Raw genomic sequence first — 19,852 nt, forward strand, 5'->3', positions numbered from 1 at the left:
CTTATGAGAAGAAGGAACTAAGGTGGCCCCTTCTACTGCATCATGGTAGCACCCCCCCCCCCCCGGGACCACCAGAACCACTTGCCTACAAATGATCCCAGAGGAAAAAATTCTAACAGCTGTGCTCATAGCAAACATGCATACCTAATGAGGAATGGGTCTGAGCAACATATCATGAAGAACACCAGTTACGAAAAAAGGTAACTGTCTTATAAAGCTACTTTGAGAGATAGTTGTGAACTTTTTTTGTTATTCTATAGAAAGAGAAGGCTAGACTAATATAAAAGAGAATAGATAAATGCTTAATATTCATAAGACAGATGATCTAGTCAGGCATGGGTCTCTACAGTCAATCCTAAGTTTTGTGCTTAGTAAGGCAAATGCATGTTTAGATTTTCATGGTTGCTGAATTGACCACAAAATATGTTAATTTTACATTCAGCATGTTTGTAGATACAGATGAAGTTGGAGTACATGCAGATATTTTCTTGATTCACAGACCTAACTTATTCCAGTTTTCTCTTAATATGATTTAAGTGTGCGGTTGAAGTTTCTTGTACAGTAGTTGCTTTTTTCAAACCTTAAAAAAGATACTAAATTTAAGGGAACATAATAGACGTCAACTTTGCCTCTAGCCGGTAGAAAGTTAGCTCCCAACCTTGTCTGTACTCCATCCCTTCTTCTGACATCGTGACCTCACTCTGCATCTTTCCTGTCTCCTCCCCTGAATGTGCTGCTTCCCCACTTTGCCCACTCCCTCCTGGAGTGTCCTGAATGCTGTGAAACAGCTGTTTTGAAGTGGGATGGAGGTGCTTGGAGGAGTGGGTCGGTAGGGCCATTGGGAGTCGAGGGAAGTAGAGGGGGACCTTGGCCAGATAACTTTTCACCATGGGTCCTCCAGCCCCAGAGCACCCATGATGTCAGCCCCTATAAAGGGAATACCTAGATATTATGTTTCCAGATGTTAACCAGTTAAAGGGGAATCTGACTGAAGTTAGTTTCAAAGATTCACATCTATGAAAAGATTTATTTGTGAGAGCTATTATTTGAAAGTTGCATTATTAGGAGATTGAATGACTTCTAATCTTACAGGAAACTGCAAAATATTCCCTTAATGGGTTTCAGTTTGCAGTTTCATCTTAAATGTAGCAATTTATTGTTATTTAGCTTTATTTATGTTACTTAGCTGAATGTATTGGTAAAACTTTCAGTCCTTGGATGTAGTAGGAGGGGAAATAAGTGGTGGAACCTCTTAATTGAAATGCCCATTGTCTTTGGTATATCTGAATTAAGAAGATTTGTCTTTTTCAGAAAGATTATAGTTTAAAAGATGAATTTGGCCCACAAGCAATAAAGCTGTTAGTGTTCTGAACCGCATTTCCCATTGAATTGAAAATACTTGAAAAAAGTACTCTTATGTCCAGGTTATATGTGTATGAATAACCTTGTCATGAAGAACTCATTGTTCTGTCTCTCTTCTTAAAGTATGGATTGCAAAGGATTCTAGGAGATGAAAGAAGCCTTTTATTACTAGCAAGAGCAATTGATCCAAAGCAAGCAAGCATGATGACGGAAACAGTAAAAATACTTTCTGCCATTTGTATTGTTGGAGAGGAAAATATGTAAGTAATATGTTGGAGATACACATCGTGTTGGAGAAAATAACTAACTAGAGTTATTTCCTTTTATCTATTCCTGAATTACTCTTGTTTTGGTATGAGAAGGCACTTTCCAACCTTCAGATTAGCTTTCCAAGTTATAGGCTGTTGTGTTAATCTTTGGTTTCTTCTGTAATAATATAAAATGGGATAAACTGACAGCCGGTGATTAGGTAAGTTAAGTCATTCATTTTAAAAATGTCATCAGTAACCTTTTCCTCTCTTATAGTGTTTTTAGTTTAGGTGAAAAGAAATGCGTTACCTATTTGATTCTGTCCATTTAATGTTATGATAAGTCTTTGTAACAGTTCATATATTAAAAGTATATCCTTCATACTAAAATATGGGACTATGTAGCACTTTAAAGACTAACAAGATGGTTTATCAGGTGATGAGCTTTCATGGGCCAGATCAAATATCACTAAAATAAGAACACTGGTCTAATTTACTAAGTGACTCAAAATGGTTTTTGTGTAAAATTGATTTTTAGTCCATTGTTCTTGATAATCCACATTTGACTTGATCCAGAGTATGACATGTGTGAACTGTTTAATATTTGGTTTTTATTCTGATATACAGCACTCCATGAGTAAATGGAAAGTCTCTATGTGCTGCCAACCTTGAAATTGCTGTGGTAGGCACATTGAGTTATTGACTGGTGAGTCAGTTCTCAGTTCCAGTGAAACTGATAGCCAATGTAAGAATAGAGTAGAAGAGCTCCTGTGTTTTTATGGGAGTAAATTATATTTCTTAACTTGTTAGAATAGTTCCAAAAATTGTGAGATAAGTAACAAAATGGACCCAATAGTTAACTTGTGTTTTTTTTTTTAAATGCCTTTGATAGGATCCCTTATCAAATAATTACATGGAAAGGACCTAAATATCAAAAACAAAAACATATTTAGGTTTAGATGTGTCCTAGTGAGCTGCTAAATAACAAAAATTATACATATATATCCAGTCAAAAATGGCACTAGTATTTTTAAATTATAAAATATACAAAATATTTAGATTTTTCTCTGAATTTGTGTGATTTTTAGCCAGGAAGACTAATTAATTAAAAAACTAAACAAAATTCTTTAATAGATTTCCCAGATGTTGTGATAGAATTTTCAGTTTGAAGTGTTTTAGGTAGTCTGAAGTAATTTGAAACTTTTATTCAGATACATTTTTGTGAGGATGGAAAGTGATTTAATGGATATTTGAAGAGGAAGACTGGAAAAGTAGCTCTTTGGCAAATTGCCTGTTAATTTGAATCTCTCTCACTCTTTCAGTTTGGACAAACTGTTAGGCGCTATAACGACTGCAGCTGAGAGAGATAACAGAGAACGGTTTTCTCCAATTGTGGAAGGATTGGAGAATCATGAAGCTTTGCAATTGCAGGTAGGTTTCCTGGATCTAATTTTCTGATGTCTAAATATCATAAAAATGGTAACAGAATGGAAGCAGCTCACCTGTTTTAGCATCTTTCAATTGTTTTGCTATATAAATGTATGCCTTCATAAATCTCAGTGAAACATTGTCTAAGGTAATTAGGTAGACCAACTCAGAGGCAAAATTTCTGCATTTAGCATTTATGAATACAAAATCAAGAAGACTTCAATTCAGTAGAAATATTTGAAGAGCCTTGCATACATATAATAATTAATGGGTTGTATTAGACATTGTTTTATTAACATTCTCTGTAATCATGGCAGTTGTGGGGAATATAGACCTCAAAATTATTCGCTAATATTGGATTTTAGCATGGTATATCTCCTATATACCAACAGATGTGCTGAAAAGAATTTTTGTTTGCTTTTTATTTAAAAATATAATTAATTCCAAGAAATTGTAGATTAGCTGGAATTGAATGCTAATGGTTCGCTTGTGTTAGAAATCTGTGTTTTTAATATGAAGATGATAATTGAAATCAGTTTGTGTTTTGGCTAAGTAAAGACTTCAAGGTCTGAGTACCATAAAAAGAGAGAGAAGCTTTTTATTTGTGTGTGAAAAGTGTTTTTAAATATTAAATGCCTGTAATGCTTAGAATAATAGCACTTTAGAAAGGAAAATGGACCTTCTTCCCATATTACAGATGGGGAATCTGAGGCTTAGATAGTGATTAGATTTGATTAGATTAGATTTTATAATTTATTTTTTAGAAGTCCAGTGTTTGAGCCGGGAGTAGAGCCAAGGTCTTGAGACTCGCACTCCAATGCTCTCTGAGCTATGCCTCACAGTCAGATGAACGTATTCTTTTTCTAGTGATTGTAGGAAACCATTTCTAGGCTTTCTAAAATTTCTAGACTCTTGTATGGGCCAACACCCATTAAAAACTAGTTGTACCCTTTTCATTCTTTATTGTGAATAAAGGATGTCTGTCAGTCTCCATCCCTCCCATCTTTTTGCTTGTTTCTTAAGTTAAAAATCCATTTCTTGTTTACATTTTTTTAAATGCTCATCTACTCATAATTGGAAGGCCTATGGTAGATTCATGTCAGACCACGTATTACCTTGCCACTCCTTTTCTGCTGTAGTTATGTTCATATCAGCTTTCTGGACACTGGTTTAAGTGAATTAGAAGAGAACTTTCCATTAAAAATTAGTCTACTCTTGTTTTTCAAGGACTAACTGATTCCCTGACAGCCTTTGGCTAATGACAGAATTTGAGAAATTGCAGTGCCTGAGATGTGTAAAGTCCAAAGAACATGTCCATTTTTCATTACGTTTGATGTCCTATTAGTCACACTTCTCTCTTTCTTTATCCATAGAAAATGCTTTTAGCACTCCATCACAATTTCTAGGTAAAATGGATCCACTGATTTCTTGTGGTGTCTTCATCTGCACCCCCAGTTAGCTTTCAGGCCTTAAGTATTCCTCATTCTTAAGATGAAATGGTATGATTCTCCAGTTCTCTGATGAGGCTATACACTGTTAGCTCTCAGCATTGGCAAAACAAAGCTTATACCTCCATTTGAGACTGGACATAGGATACTTGAAATTACTAAGTTTCTCCATTGTCTTTTAGTTGCCCCATTTTGTTGTTGTTGTTGTGTGTGTGTGTGGAGACTACTTATTTAGAGTCATGTGCTGCTTTCCTAATGATTTTCCTGCCAGCTCTCAATAAAAATAGACAATAACCTAATATATGGTGCTTATCTTACTGGCCAGGTCACATGTTGTATTGAGAAAATTAAAGACTAGTATTTCCTAGATAGCAGTTTCATGTCTGTCACAACATATGCTTTAGATACTGTGACATGTATTCTATAGTACTATAAAATCAGTTTTACGGTTAAGTAGATATAGAAATCCAATCCATTCCTGGTCCCATAGATTTGGAGGACAGCCATTTCCAGGATATTATATTTTTCCACCATCCAGCTCCAGGATGAGTTTATCTGCTGAGTGTTGTTAGCCATTTCCTAGAATAAGTTGCTCACTTGTTTGATTTAAGACTTATTTTGGCTTCAAAGTGACAGAGTCCTGTAGCACCTTATAGACTAACAGATGTATTGGAGCATAAGCTTTCGTGGGCAAAGACCCACTTCATCAGATGCATGTCTTTGCCCACGAAAGCCTATGCTCAAATACATCTGTTAGTCTATAATGTGCTACAGGCCTCTTAGTCTGGATCTGCAAAAGCGACAAACACGGCTACTCCTCTGATACTTATTTTGCCTTGTGTGCCCTCTTTGAAACACCAGCCATACCTGCAATTTTGTTTCAGAAAATTTCCTTTACCAATACTGCATGCTGAGTTCCAGGGTCATCTTTGGAAAGAAGAGTGATATACTTAAGGTGACTGGCTAGTCTGGCAAAGTGATCCAGGATTCTCAACTGGAAATTTCACACACAGTAGCTCTTTTCCTTTACCCATAGCTAGATTTGAATTTCTCAAATTGTCTCTTCTGGAGATGAAAGTTATTAGAAATAAAGTTATGTTTCCCATGGCCCTTAGAAGTGTCACTGCAACAACTGTTGCATCAAAACAGTAGAAGCACTGAAAATTATTTTATAGCTTCTCTGCATCTCATATAGATAGACTTGAATATGCTACTAGCTGAGCCATTACTATTTAAATATTCACCCTTTCATAAAGTGTGTTTGCAAATATAATTAAATCTAGTGCATTGGTAGTGAATATAGTTTTGTAAAAGATGTGTATATATACAAATGTTAAGCACAGTCTTATTGATTTGAAAATGTGAAGTTAAGTTTCTTAGAAAATTAGTCTGTGACCGTCTCTGAGAGACAGAGTCCACTAAAACTATTTGAAGTTTTGGGGTGTCTTATGGGAGTTGGGGGGGGGGGGAGCGGAGGAGAGGAGATGCATTCTGTAATGCCATAACTCACTGAAACTTATTCTGCATTTATTTTATATGCAGACTTGCTCTGACCCAGGACATGCAATATTGGTTTAGGAATTTTTTTAAGATTCTGAAATACAATGCATGGAAATGCTAAGCCTATAAACCACTAGTTTTTTACAATTTTGTTTAAAGTGCTGGCCTGGGATTTCATAGCAAATCCTAAGAAGAAAGTAAAATAAGATATATGAAAGACATAAAGTGATTTCAGTGCAGCCTCTGTTGAAGAGGTTTGTGTTCACACAGGCTTGAGGGATTTAGCTTCTATTATGATTTAGCCTTACGTAAAAGTAAATGCTTGCAGTGGGTATCTGTGTCCAGGCCTGTCTGCGGGGGAAGGAAGTGGAGACGGCAGCTGCTACTGGAGCATTGGTGGCTGGAGCCCTAACCGCATGAAATCACTATCTGAGGGCTGCATGTGTGCGGGAAATGTGTGGTATGAGCCTGGGCAATGCTGAGGCTGGCTGCCCCTGTCCGTTCCACGGGCATGGTTCTGGGGCTACCTCTACACCTTGCCCTGGGGCTTGTGGTGGCTATCTACCTCAATGTCTGTGTCATTCACTTAAATTTTTTTTACGTGACCACCTCTTTCAATGTTCAGAAAGGTGTGTTGATGGCAAGATGCCTTCATATTCCTCAGCCAGATGGGATATCGTTAAATTGGAGAGGAGATGATTGTTTTAGTAAATTTAAAGAATAAATTAAACAATCCACTATTTCAGAAGTCGCTTTCCTCTGTCACCCTGAAAACTATCAAACCACATTTTCACTGCTAAGGATTTTCATGTATACAGTATCACATATGATGAATTGAACATATTCACTGACCATCATAATAGGCCAATTTATAAAAATATAAAAAGATGTAAAAAATGTGCCTTTTCACGGTTGTGAATATGCAGATTTCTCATAACTTGATAAAGTGGTAGTTAATTTTGGAAAATCTCATCAGTCTTCAAATATGTTTGTTTTTAACCATCCAAATAAATTGGTAATTAAAAGACTTTTGAAGGACAAGTTTCCTTAGCTGTGTTGAATGCAATATTACATTTGCAAATGCCTTTTACTTTTATGATAAAGCTTTTCTTCTATATATTATGGATGTTAAGAGGCTGGTAATTCACTAATTGCGTAGTAGATAAGTATTTTTATCAACTACACAATTAGCTGATCAGTTAAGAAGTGCTTAGTCCCAGTTCGTTCCAGGTCTGGGAGCTACCCAAACTGTGACTCTGCAGTTTAAATGTAGCAAGAGCCGGACAGGCAGAGCCTCAGCGTGGGAAGTTGCAGAGCCACAGGGGGGTAGCTCCCAGACCTGGCATGAGCCAGGATTGAGCTGGGCTTGCTCAGTCCTGGCTCATGCTGGGTCCAGAACCTTCCCCAATTGAAGTCTGCAGGTTAAATGTTCTAAGAGCTGGGCTGCCTACCTGCTTGTCTTTTAGTACATTTAAACTTCAGATTGCAGCTCCCTGAGTTACAAACAAGTTATGGACCAAAACTTGGTCCGTAACTCAAAGTGTTCGTAACTCGGATCCCATAGAGTTACATGGCAACCGTGCTGTTCGTAAGTGCGGATTGCCGTTCGTAACTTGGATCTGCATTTACGACCGCTTTGGTCGTAAGTGCGGATGATCGTAAGTGGTGGTGGTCATAACTCAAGGAGCAGCTGTATGGGTAGGTCCCAGGCCCCGTGTGAGCTAGCACTGAGTTGAGCAGAGGCAGGAATGAGAGAAGGAAATGCGAGTAGTTAACTTGACTACATCCCTACTATATATGTATATGGATACACATAACACAGAAGGTCAATGACATTTGTATAGTTTCTTGTAAAGAAAAATACCAGTTTAGTAACTGAATAATTTCTGGAGGTTTAGAGGTTAAAAGTCAAAATCCTCAAAGAGGTCCAGCTAGTGTATCTGTTGAGTGCGGGATTTTGTCCACATTTTGTGTAAGCTCTGAATCATGACAGAGGGATGAAGGCAAATCCTTTTGTCGGTAAGGTAATGATTGAGTGCATGACCTTTCCACTGAAAGGCGAAGGCCCTATGACCAATAACTTCTGTAATCTTTACACAAGAATATGAAAAGTTAGTTGTGCTGTAGAAAAATTGAAAGAATGATTATGATCTTTAAAGGCTAAGGTCATGCTGCAAAGCTATCCTATTTCCTTGTTGAATAAAAACAATAGTGGTGCTCAAAGCTACATAAATTACACACACACACACACACACACACACACACACACACACACACACACACACACACACACACACACACACACACACTTTAGAGATTATGCATATCAAGCTTCCAAATGTTTTTGCTGTCAGAATTTAAAACATGCATTTTTATAAGTAATGCAAATTCTCTTTACTTGGGAAGAGCATTAAAACCATGTTCAGAATCACGGAAGATCATTCATTTTAAGCATTTTTAAGCCCACACGTAAAGAAAATTAAATACTGAATTGACTTACGCACAAGCATTTGTGGCTTTAGAAGGTTAACATTAAGCACTTACTTTGATTAGTTTCTCCTGGGACTTCAGTGTGTCTTGAACTTTAATTTGTTAACATTTCTGTTACACAAATGTACAGGATGAGTGATAGTTTTCCGTTCAATTGTTATATCAGTCTATAGATATAATTACATGTAGATATGTACTTAAGGTGAAATTCTTGCCATTACTGCCAAACATGAAAATAGTGTATGCGGTGGCAAGTGTCCAGATATGCTACAGAGTTTATCTGGGGCCAGGTCGATACTGCCATCATTAGGTAGGATGTCCCATGTGAGGCCACCCCCATGCTTTATTGCACTTTTTTTTTTAACTACTTGTTACCAAGAACAACATGTTCTCTCTAAATGTTGCTGGCTAGCACTTGCTGCTTAGTCAGCATCCATTTTTAACAGCTACTCATGACTCATTAGGCTTTGATTTTCACCCCATTGAGGAAGGTGGGTTTTTGTGCCAGAAGCACTATGTGCGCCATGGTAAGATGCCACTCGGCTGCATACACCAGTGCTTGTGTGCCACCATATAGTTTCTTTCCCCTTTTGATGCTTCTGAACATCCAGGGGAAGCATTTTATAACTTGGAACGTACAAAAAATTATATGACTCCAAAGGTATTTTATGAAGACAAAGTGGATGCAAAGTCCTGTGTAGTATGCATTTCTTTTTCATTTCTAGAATTCAAATGTAAATGAAATTTATTTTGGGGGGGGAGGGGAGGGGATGACTTCGGAATGAGAACCTATGTGCTAAAGTAGAATTGGGGTTGGAGAATTATGGGTTTTATTTTTCATTTTTCAAATCAGAAAGCACCAAAATCTTTGTTTGACTAGAGTCCTTTCAGATGGTTTTTTTTAACACCCACTATTTACCATAAAGCATGCTAAATTGGAAAAGACGTAGGAAAGTCCTACAGCCATTTTTGTTTGGTCTCACATGATAATTAAATATGGATATGCTCTCTGCCTTTATGGCTGTTTCATGAAAGACTGCAGGTAAGGTAATTCAGTTTAGATGGCAGTTTATCATGTATTGGTGGACATGTCTGAACATAAAACCACCTAAATGAAAATTGTTAAATCAATATTTCCTAGCTGTACTTTTTTATAATGGTTAATATTTCAAAATATTCCAAGGCACATGTAGTAGTAGTAATAATAACAATAATTTTATTTTGCTTTCTGGAGAAACTCACCTAGTTTCATTACGTGAATATTCTATAATGCAAGTACTACTTTGTACTACAGTCAATCATACAGGGTGTTACAAAGAATGTTCATTTTTTCCCATGTTATTATCTTTTTGATCCAAATATGTATACTTAAGCAAAGGTACAACTGCAAGACTCATTAACTTGTTTCTGACGAAAATGTTCTCTTTACTTGTAATGCACTAACACAAGCCATTAAGCCAGAATTTCTTCTGGCAAAAGCAATCATAGCAGATGGCACCTTTTCTCTCTATTAATTTCAGATTGGACATGTACTTTGGCTTGTACAGTCATATCATAGTTGTAACATAACAAGGATCAATCAAGCAAACACAATGATAATGTAGTTATCTGCTTGTACAGTATCTATAGCCTCTACCACCTCCCTACAGCTGTATAGAAGGTTGTACTGCTCCAAGTGCTTTTCAGTACAAATTTAGCACGCTCCTTAAGGTGTTTGATTAAAACTAAATGATGATGGTGATTAAAACTGAAAGTGTATTTTTCATCTGTTGCTTATTTTTCTTCTCTGGCTACTATTGATTCTTATGTTGGTTCTGCTTTCTCTTGTAGTTAGCATCTTTCACCAAACCTGGAATTTCCCAGGAGTCCCTTTGCAGTCTTTTAATGTGTAGCAGCACGTTTGGCGTTGCATTATTGTCTGCCTGTTTTAAAATAAATCAATTAAAATGCACAGCTGTTCAATTAGACTGTTAGTCAGTTGCCTGAGACTTCAAGCATTTGCTGAAATGCTGTGCAGGAGTAATTCAAAAGACACCTGGCAATTAGCATTTTGTTGATTGTCTTCTAATCTCTAATTTATCACAAAAATGCTAGGAACATGAAGCAAGTCCTCCAGTTTGGATATCATTATCAGAAACAAAAACCTGAACTCTTTATTAGTAATATAATTTTTTGTGTTGATCATACTTAATGACCAAAGCAAATGAAACAATATTTGCTATTCCTTGTATCTGTTCAGTTGTTACAGCCATTATAATATGCTCCTCTGAATTTCCTTCACTAATGTAAAAATGGCTATCACTTTTCCTGAAAAGCAAATGGGAAAAAAACACTTTAACCAGCAGTCAAAACATTTGTGTATTTTGGCGACATTATGAATATTATATGGAGATAAATAGAAAAGGTGCCAGGTTATATGTTGACCTTGGGTAATATTTTGTTAAACATTTTTTAGAAGCTACCCTAAATTACAGTAAATGACAAATTTGTTCTAAATTTTAGCAAATACACTACAAGATATGAACTGTAATATTTATAAATATAAACCTCAAGTATCAATTGCCATCTTGTTGAAATGTTCCATAAATACCTCACAGAGAATTTTAAAAAATAATAGATATCCACTGTGGAGGGAAAAAACAAATCTCATTGTCTTTATTAAAGAATTAATTAAAAATAACACATCCAAACAAAAAAATCCAGACACTGTAAACTTCTTGCCAAAGATTCATGAAAACATTAAGCTTAAAATGAAACCTTTTGATACTTGTCAATTCAAATGCAGATCTTGCACATTCATTACTTATGAACAAAATTTTTACCCATTGTAAAATAGGTAATACTGGATTTTAAATACTATGGGTCCCAGACTTTTGTTTGGCAGTATGATGAGAATTGTCTTTAATTGTTGTTTCCTATATTGCATTATATTTGATTAAATATTTAGAAAATTATTAAAAGCAGGATGTATTTGTTTACGTAGAAATTGTCTATGCTGAGAGAGATATTTTTAGTAAGTTAATATTTCTAATTACAGGTGGCCTGCATGCAGTTTATAAATGCCCTTGTCACTTCTCCAGAAGATCTTGATTTTAGGATACACTTGAGAAATGAATTCCTGCGCTGTGGACTGAAGAAAATATTGCCAGTAAGTTGTTTGCATATATTTACTGTAGAAATTAAAATAATGATTAGTAACCTAAGTATAGTGTTCTAAAACAAAAATAAACTTGCATGAGGCAGCTTAGTTTAATTTAATTCTTCATTCGATTGCCAGATAATGAAAAGGTGAGTAATCACCTACCAGCCAAATCCATTTTCATTCTATATCCTGCTTAAGATTTTAGTTATGTTTTGCTTGTATTAATTATAATACTTGGTAATATTATAATAGTTATTCATAATTTTATTTTGCATACAATAAAAGTTTATATTAAAAAAGCAGTGAGCAGAGTTGCTTTAGGAATGTTACTTTCTTGCTTTTGCATATCAGAAGAACGCATTTAGAAATGAATTGGTCAGTTACTGTGACAATCCTAACTGACTTCATTTTCGGTGTGCAGAAAAATAATTTGTTATTCGTCAAATGAACTTCAGTGGTAAGTTGTAAATCAGATAGTCATAGATCTGCTTTCCATTTAAAAATGTATTTCTGCAATTCTGTAGAATCCCAGTTCTTTGCTTTTCTTAATCTCTGACCAGATAAACATAAATGAAAAAAGTCAGCCATTTAAATACTTGATTATCATATATATGTCAGATTACTAACAATACAGTTATTCCTAGGATGAAGATGCAAACTATATTTAGTAACTGGAGGGAATCATAGTGTTCATGTGTCTGCTTCCTTGCGGTACTGTTTTTTTAGTAATGGAATAATATATGATAATCAAATACCTTTGTCTAAAATCCTGTCATTTTTTTTATTGGACTTTGATTGTTAATCTTTGGTATGCCACAGTTTACTTCGGTGCTGCATTACAATCGCAGCACAATGTTACTCCACTATATTATATAGAGAATGGGAGAAAGGGTGTCAGATGCCCTTCATGACGTAGGGAGTTTTGTTCTATTTACGGTGTGCCAGAAACTGAGAGCAAGGATATTCATGATAGTACTCAGCGTTAACCAGAAGTACTTTCTTTGGGATACATGTGGCTTTGGAATGCCAAATTAGGGTTGAGTCTAGAGCTGCTGGTCCAGAAAAAACGGCTACATTTAAAAAAAAAAAAAAGAGGATGGGGAGGGAGTCAAACAAAAATGTTACTTGTAGGGGTGGTAGTTAGTCCAGTGATGTGAGTGTTAAGTCTGTCATGCTCCGGATTTCTAATGCTGTTTCTTTTAGAAATGCCTGCTATGCTGTGTAAGTGGATACAGGTGCAGTGTCCTGCTGCTTCTGACACTAACAGCAGAACTTGATAACCACTGCAGCAAGAGGCCCAATAATCTAACTTCATCAAGTTCCTGTATTACTCTTAGCACCAGTAACGGAGCATGTCAATTTCTAAGATCTGAGATTTTGGATCACTATTCACATCTCATTCTTGGGTTAATTAAGAGCTTTGATCTACAGCAGTAGTCCCCAACCTTTTGAGGTTGCCGGGCGCCAGGGGGCGTGGCCGTTTGCCCGCCGGGCGCCAGAGGGCGGGGACACTTGCGCGCCCGGGGGCGGCCCCCCCCTTGCCGCATGCCCAGGGGCGGTCCCCTCCTAGCTGCGCTCCCGGGGGCAGGGCCCCCTCCAAGGGCCTCGCGCCCGGGGCCAGCGCTTCCCCCCCGCCAAGCGCCGCGCACCCGGCGCTCCCCCTCCCCCGCCGAGTGCCGCGCGCCCGGCGCTCCCCCCCCCCCGGCCGAGTGCCGCGCGCCCGGGGCCGGCGCTCCCCCCGCCAAGCGCGCCCCCCCCCCGTAAGCGCCCGTGCGCCATGTGCCCGGGGCCAAGCCAGCCCCAAGCACCTGGCGGGCGCATTGAAATGCCCCCGCCTAGTGCCATGCGCCCGGGGCCGGCGCTCCCCCCGCCAAGCGCACTCCCCTCCCCCCCCCCCCCCCGCAAGCGCCCATGCGCCATGTGCCCGGGGCCAAGGCAGCCCCGAGCACCTGGCGGGCGCATTGAAATGCCCCTGCGGGCGCCATGGCGCCCGGGGCCGGCGCTCCCCCCCGCCACGCGCCCGGGGCCGGTGCTCCCCCCGCCAAGCACGCTCTCTGCCCCCCCCCGCCCCGCAAGCGCCCGTGCGCCATGTGCCCGGGGCCAGGCCAGCCCCGAGCACCTGGCGGGCGCATTGAAATGCCCCTGCGGGCGCCATGGCGCCCGCGGGCACCGTGTTGGGGACCACGGATCTACAGCTTCTGTTCTTATACTCAAGTCCAAGATATTATCTGATTTTTTTAATACCACTATTCTTATTTTATTTAGATGGATAACACACAACCGCTCAGTTTTTCTAATTTTTTTCAGTTTACAAAAAGTTAAATACTCAGTATGCTATATTTTTTCCTATAAGCTGCTCCACTGAGAGAGATTTTGTTTTTTTGGCCGTCATGCCCCCATGCTTTCTGAAAATTGGATTATAAATATGAATAACTTGAAGATGCTTTAGGCAAAATGCACCATATAATGCATCATTTTTAACTTTCTAATCTGTTGAATGTGTATATTCTCTTTCTGTGCATTCATCATTCTTGAAGTTAGAAATTTGAAATGTGTATCTGTTCATAATTCTGAATGTGCTCATGAGGGCCATTACTGATAATCCAGAAACATAATGGTCTAGTGCTCAAGACAATGATCTTTAAATGAGTTTGTTTTTCCTGTAAGCCCAACCTGTGGTTGGATCTACAGAGACATGTGGCCACGCTTCCTTTATTTTAAGAAGGTGGGGAAAGCTCCAAGGAGGGGGGCTATTGTAGATGTGATTTTTAACAAATTGGGAGGAACTGGTTGAGAATTTGAAAGTGGAAGGCAACTTGTGTGAAAGTGATAATAAAATAATAGATTTAATGATTCTAAGAAATGGTAGGAGGGAGAACAGCAAACCAAAGAGAGAAGATAGACGTCAGTAAACTCAGGGAGTGGTAGGTAAGGTCCTGTGGGAAACAAGACTGAGAAGAACAATTGAAGACAGTTGGCAGTTTCTCAAAGGGACATTCTTAAGGGTGCAAAACCATACTATTCTACTGTGTAAAGAAGTGTTGAAGGAAACCATCTTGGCTTAACCTAGAGATCTTGAACAACCTAAAAATCAAAAAAGGAGCCTTATAAAAAGTAGAAACTTGGTCATAGTACAAAGAATGAATATAAATAACTCAAGTATGTAGGGTCAAAATTAGAAAGGTTAAGGCACAAAATGAGCTCAGTCTAGCTATAGACATAAAAAGGCTTCATATCTTGGTTTCTACATTCCACCCTCCTGTGGTCACATGTCTTCCCAAGACCAACCACTACTTAGACTTAAAGGACAAAGGAGGCTTTTTACAGGTGATGACCGAGACATTGAGGTGTCCCAAGCATAGGAAGCACCCTTGATGGCTTTCACTTGCACACTTAAAACCATAAACCATTTCCTCCTCCATATCTCTAACTTATATAAAAGAGTGATTCATACACCAAATAAGTTATACAGATCCAGCAGATGGTGACATTAAAATTGATAGGTTACATGAAGATGCTTTGGACAAAATACCTCGAGTTATGCCTATCTGTACACAAAAGACAATTTCATAAAGCATGTGGAGGTTTGTCACAACATGAGTGTTAAATATTGCAAATAGTATAATGTTTTGTTTTCTTTTATTTTGAACTGAAAAATATAGCATTCAGACTTTTTCAAGGCTTGTCTACACAGGAAATTCATCAGGAATTCATCAGTACGGCCATTCTTATGTTCTTAGGAAGTTAGTACAAAATAGCAACCTGTGACTTTAAGGACAAATAACTATTTCCCACTAACTCCCCATGTGGCAATTCTTGTTCTGGAGTAAACTTTTTGAAGCTTAGTTTAATGATCTATACCACACTAGCTATTCCAGTTTTTCCCCCTTTGTAGACAAGCCTTTAGTTTCCTGGGTATCACTGATATGGTGAGAATATTATTTTATAAATTGTAAATAGCCCAAATACAGTGCAGTGATTATATGGACTTTGGACTTTGCTTTGCCATTTGATTTAAGCAACATCTTAAAATCACTTCAGTGATGGGGGGGGGGGGGGGGGAGTAGACACTTTATCAGCTCTGTGCCATTTATATCCCAATCTTTCTGTCCCTTGATTTGTTGCTTAACATTGCCTGCTTATTTACTTATCAGCGACAGTCCAAGTAATTCTCAAAGGACTAATAAGTAAAAGCTAAATTGCAAGTTATCTTGAGTTGTAATTGTTAATTTAGCTGGCAATAGATCATAATCTACCTTTAGTTATTCCTGTTATTCACTCACATAACCTTGACCATGGTTTTTTTGCTTTCAAAGATTTGAAACATCTTCAAATGGTTGGTGGGTTTTACTTACCAAAGCTCATGATTTTATATATTTTGGTTAATCTCCAAGGTGCCACGGGACTACTCATTATTTTTAAAGTTACAGACTAACATGGCTACTCTTCTGAGATTGTTTCCACGTGGTAGACTTTTGGTATACATGTATTGGCGATCTGGATGGTTTAGCCGATAAACATTAGTTCTCATACCTTGACCGGATAGCTGTGACTTCGCCTCATCATCCAACATGTCAACACTTCATCTTAAGGATAACAAAACTTGACATATGCTGTTCCAAGGAAATTCAAGATAGTCTACTTAATAGCCGACGTTTGTCTACATTCAGAACATATGCACACAAGTGGAAAAGATTGTTTCTTTAGTGCAGAGAGAAACAGATAATTTCACAGTTGGCCTTGTTATGCACTATCCTTGATGCCATCTTGAGGCTAAAAAAATGTGCCCTCTCCATTAGCTTGCTCAGAGTACGTTATCCGTTATCACCCCAGTAATTGCTTTCTCAAGGGTATATTGTTAAGGCCAGACTCTAATGTGGAATTTCAACCTTGTTCTTGGTGCTCGTAGGAGCGAGTCTGTTGAACCTATGTGTACCTAATTAGACATGAAGCTTGCATTGGTAGTGTAGTTATTACGTCAGCACGAAGAATAGGAGGGGTTGGGTGCTCTAGTGGCACACCCACTTTATGCCACATTTCTCAAGGACAAAGTGATCCCTTGTCCAAGTTGCCTCCTCCTTCCATCTCAACAATCCCTTACCTCTATTCTTCCTTAAACCGTACACTGTAATCGGGGAGGCATCCCTTTATGTTTGTATGCAATTATGTTATCAAAATTATAATCTGCAACCTCCACTAGAGACATGTCCACCTTGATAGTCTTTCTCAAAGATATTCTCGTTGATATTTGTAAAGAAGCTGGCTAGGCATCACTCCATACTTTCACTGAACATTATGCCCTAGAATAGTGGTCTGGAACAGATGCTCCCTTTGAACTATTTGTGCTCTCCACATCTTTTCAGCTTAGGGGTCTTTAGTCACCCGCAGGGACACTCCTTGAAGAAGAGTCTGTTACTCACCTTCTGTAGTAAATGAGGCTCTTTGGGCTGATTGTCCCACTGGATGCTTTAGTACCAACCCTCTTCCCCACTGCTTCAGATTTCCAGCTTGATCTCCTGTGGTAGAGAAAGAACTGGGCGATGGTTGACTGCATGTGTGGGATGTTGTGAAGTGGTGTGAGATGGCTGCCACGTATACATGACTAGTTGCTGTCATGCTATCACAAGTCTCTGACTGGAAGCTCAGGGCACCAAGACTCCTAAAGTGGCACATCCACAGGGTTGGGCATCTCGAAGGATCTTAGTTACTGCACAACATGAGAAACCTTTTCTTGCTTATTGTTTCCTAAATCTGAACTCCTCTTTTTCAAGGAGGGGTTTCACCTCTCCTCCCCCCAAATTCTAGCATTCAGGGTAAGTTCCATTGCATCTCTTAATAGTTTTTCTTACATATTGGAACCAGGAGTAACTTTACCAGTTTTCAAGAGTTTTCTTGTCTTGCCACATGGCGAATTGACTCATCTGTTTTATGCCGTTTTAACTAGATCTGAGTCACTTTATCAGGTCCTATTGCTTTACAAATTTTAATTTCCTGAATTACATTTCTCTTATTAAATTTGGATCAGACATCATATTAGGCTCACTAGTAGGCAGCTCTGGAAATGGTTTGCCTCACTTTAGGCAAACTCTTATGAAGGAAAACCACATATGATTTTTCACGACAGTTACACTCACCCACATCTTAAACATGTCCCCCAATCTGATTTTTCATTTAAATCAGTCCATTCACTTACCATATTTCCTCCTCTTCTGAGACTTAGCCTTACTGTGCTACATACAGTAATAGTCCTCTGATCTCTGTCGTTTTGTATAGAACAAAACAATTCAGTTTGTCCCCCTACACTATTTATTTCTAATGCTGAGAGATCCAAGGGTCAGGCACTTTCAACTCAAAATCTCTAATGGAGTGTTACATTATGTGAAGCTATATTACAAGGGGGCCAATTTAGAACTACCAGGTCATTTTAGGTCTCAATCATAGAGGCTGAAAATATGACCTTTGCTCTCACTTAGGGGAATGCTCATAGCTGATATGTGTAGGTTTTTTGCTCTGAGTAATTATATAAATTGGACTAGCCGTTACTCTTGAGCTCATGTGTTTTCATCAGCTGCCCAGTTTGAGAGGTCTTTTTATCAATCTTCGTTTAGGCTTGTGATACACTCCTCTATCTATCAGATGGCATGTGGATATCACAAGAAATGGAACATGTAAACAAGCCTTCAAAAAGAAAACAAGTACTTACCTTGAGTTCTTTGAGATGTATTCTACAGTCTGCCCTCCTTTCCTCACAACTGTCAAGTCTAATAGTGTGATTTTGGTAGAGGTACAGGCACACTGGAAATGGAACACATCTCAGAGAATTCTATTTACTAATAGTGAATAATTTTGCTTTACAAAAGTGAACAAGTTGTCATAACAGGATTAGATACTTTAAGAATATTTTAAATCAGCATAATTACTTTAAAACTAATTAACTATTTCCTGGAGTAATAACACAACAGTTGTCAAGAGGCAGCTATTTTTACATAGAAACTACCCAGTGGGTAACTGAGGGAACAGAGAACTAGGGACTTTCCTTGAGCATACAATTAAGCTTTTCTATAGCTTAATTCAATGTCATTGAGTAAGTAATGTGGCATTTTTAGTGAAAGATCTCACTGTGGAATCACAGTGTAACTTTTTATATTGTTAAGATGAAAGCATGGTGCTCTAAACAGGAAGGACAATGATTTTAATGTAATTTTGATGGATCAAACTTGTTCCTACCTAGAACAGTAAGTTACAGTTATGATCAGTTATCTTGAAATTGCTTAATGTATGCCAATGACATACATGATATACCTTATTAAAGAGCATTTCTAGGCTAAAACCACTCTTGGGTATGAAGATGCTTGTTCATAACTTGGCAGGTTAGATTGATACGGGTTCATTAACTATTTTCCCACTAAGATTCTGAAATTAGCTCTAGTTTCTGCAGAACATGATTAAAAGGGATGTCATTAGGACTAAAGTCTCCCATCACTTGACACCAGACCTGAAAAAGCCCTCTTAACTTCAGATTAAACAATATTTTAACTTTAAAGCATTGTTAATTATGTTGTCATACAAATGTCTTTCTATTTAGAGTGGTTTAGCTAGTAACCTTTCTATTAAAGTTGACCTTTATTTTCCGCTGTGATGATAACTCATAGAGAATATCAGGGTCAAATAGCATCTTCTGGTGCTAAGTGTTGGACATGCATGTGTTGTCTGGAAGAGTTTCTTGACTCCAACATTCAAGTGGGTGAACTAGACACACTCTTAAAATCAAACTTTAAGTTACTAAAATTGGCCACCTTCTGTTTGTTTTTAGGGATTTGACATTGTATTGCTCCATGTTAAATATGTCTGATGGTACCAATACCATTATATATAAATCCTATTTATAGGTAAATTATGACCATGATTTTATTTTATGTAATTAATTTTAAGCATTACAAGCACCTTAGCCTTTCGCGCGTAGTTTAATATTGCATAAGTCCTTCCAAAAGATATCAGAGAAGAGTTGTAGTAATAAATCGGTCCCCCGCCAAAGTCTTTCTTCTGCTTTCATTTTAGTTGAAACATGTCATAAACTGGATCTGCTCCCTTGCAAGTTATTTTCCCTTTAGAAAATCTATAATTTATTTTTCTTTTAATACCACCTGATGAAATGACTTTATTTCCAAAGGAACAATATTGAATTAACTTGTTTCCTGCATTTGTGTGTTGTTCTTTTGGACCGATCCTAAAGG

The 19,852-nt window shown here is 38.0% G+C and overlaps 1 protein-coding gene across 5 annotated transcripts in view; it reads left to right on the top strand.

The window, feature by feature from the left end:
- Positions 1 to 19,852, top strand: part of DIAPH2 (diaphanous related formin 2) — a 778,453-nt gene that overhangs the window by 164,011 nt on the left and 594,590 nt on the right. For all 5 annotated transcript variants that reach the window (XM_075896761.2, XM_075896762.2, XM_089781656.1 and 2 more), the window contains exons 9-11: positions 1,486 to 1,622; positions 2,933 to 3,041; positions 11,514 to 11,624. In XM_075896761.2, the coding sequence (XP_075752876.2) occupies positions 1,486 to 1,622; positions 2,933 to 3,041; positions 11,514 to 11,624 (357 nt within the window). The remainder of the gene's footprint in view (positions 1 to 1,485; positions 1,623 to 2,932; positions 3,042 to 11,513; positions 11,625 to 19,852) is intronic.

The sequence above is a fragment of the Pelodiscus sinensis genome, chromosome 13, assembly GCF_052426305.1.
Source record: "Pelodiscus sinensis isolate ZL-2025 chromosome 13, ASM5242630v1, whole genome shotgun sequence".
NCBI classification, from domain to species: domain Eukaryota; kingdom Metazoa; phylum Chordata; order Testudines; family Trionychidae; genus Pelodiscus; species Pelodiscus sinensis.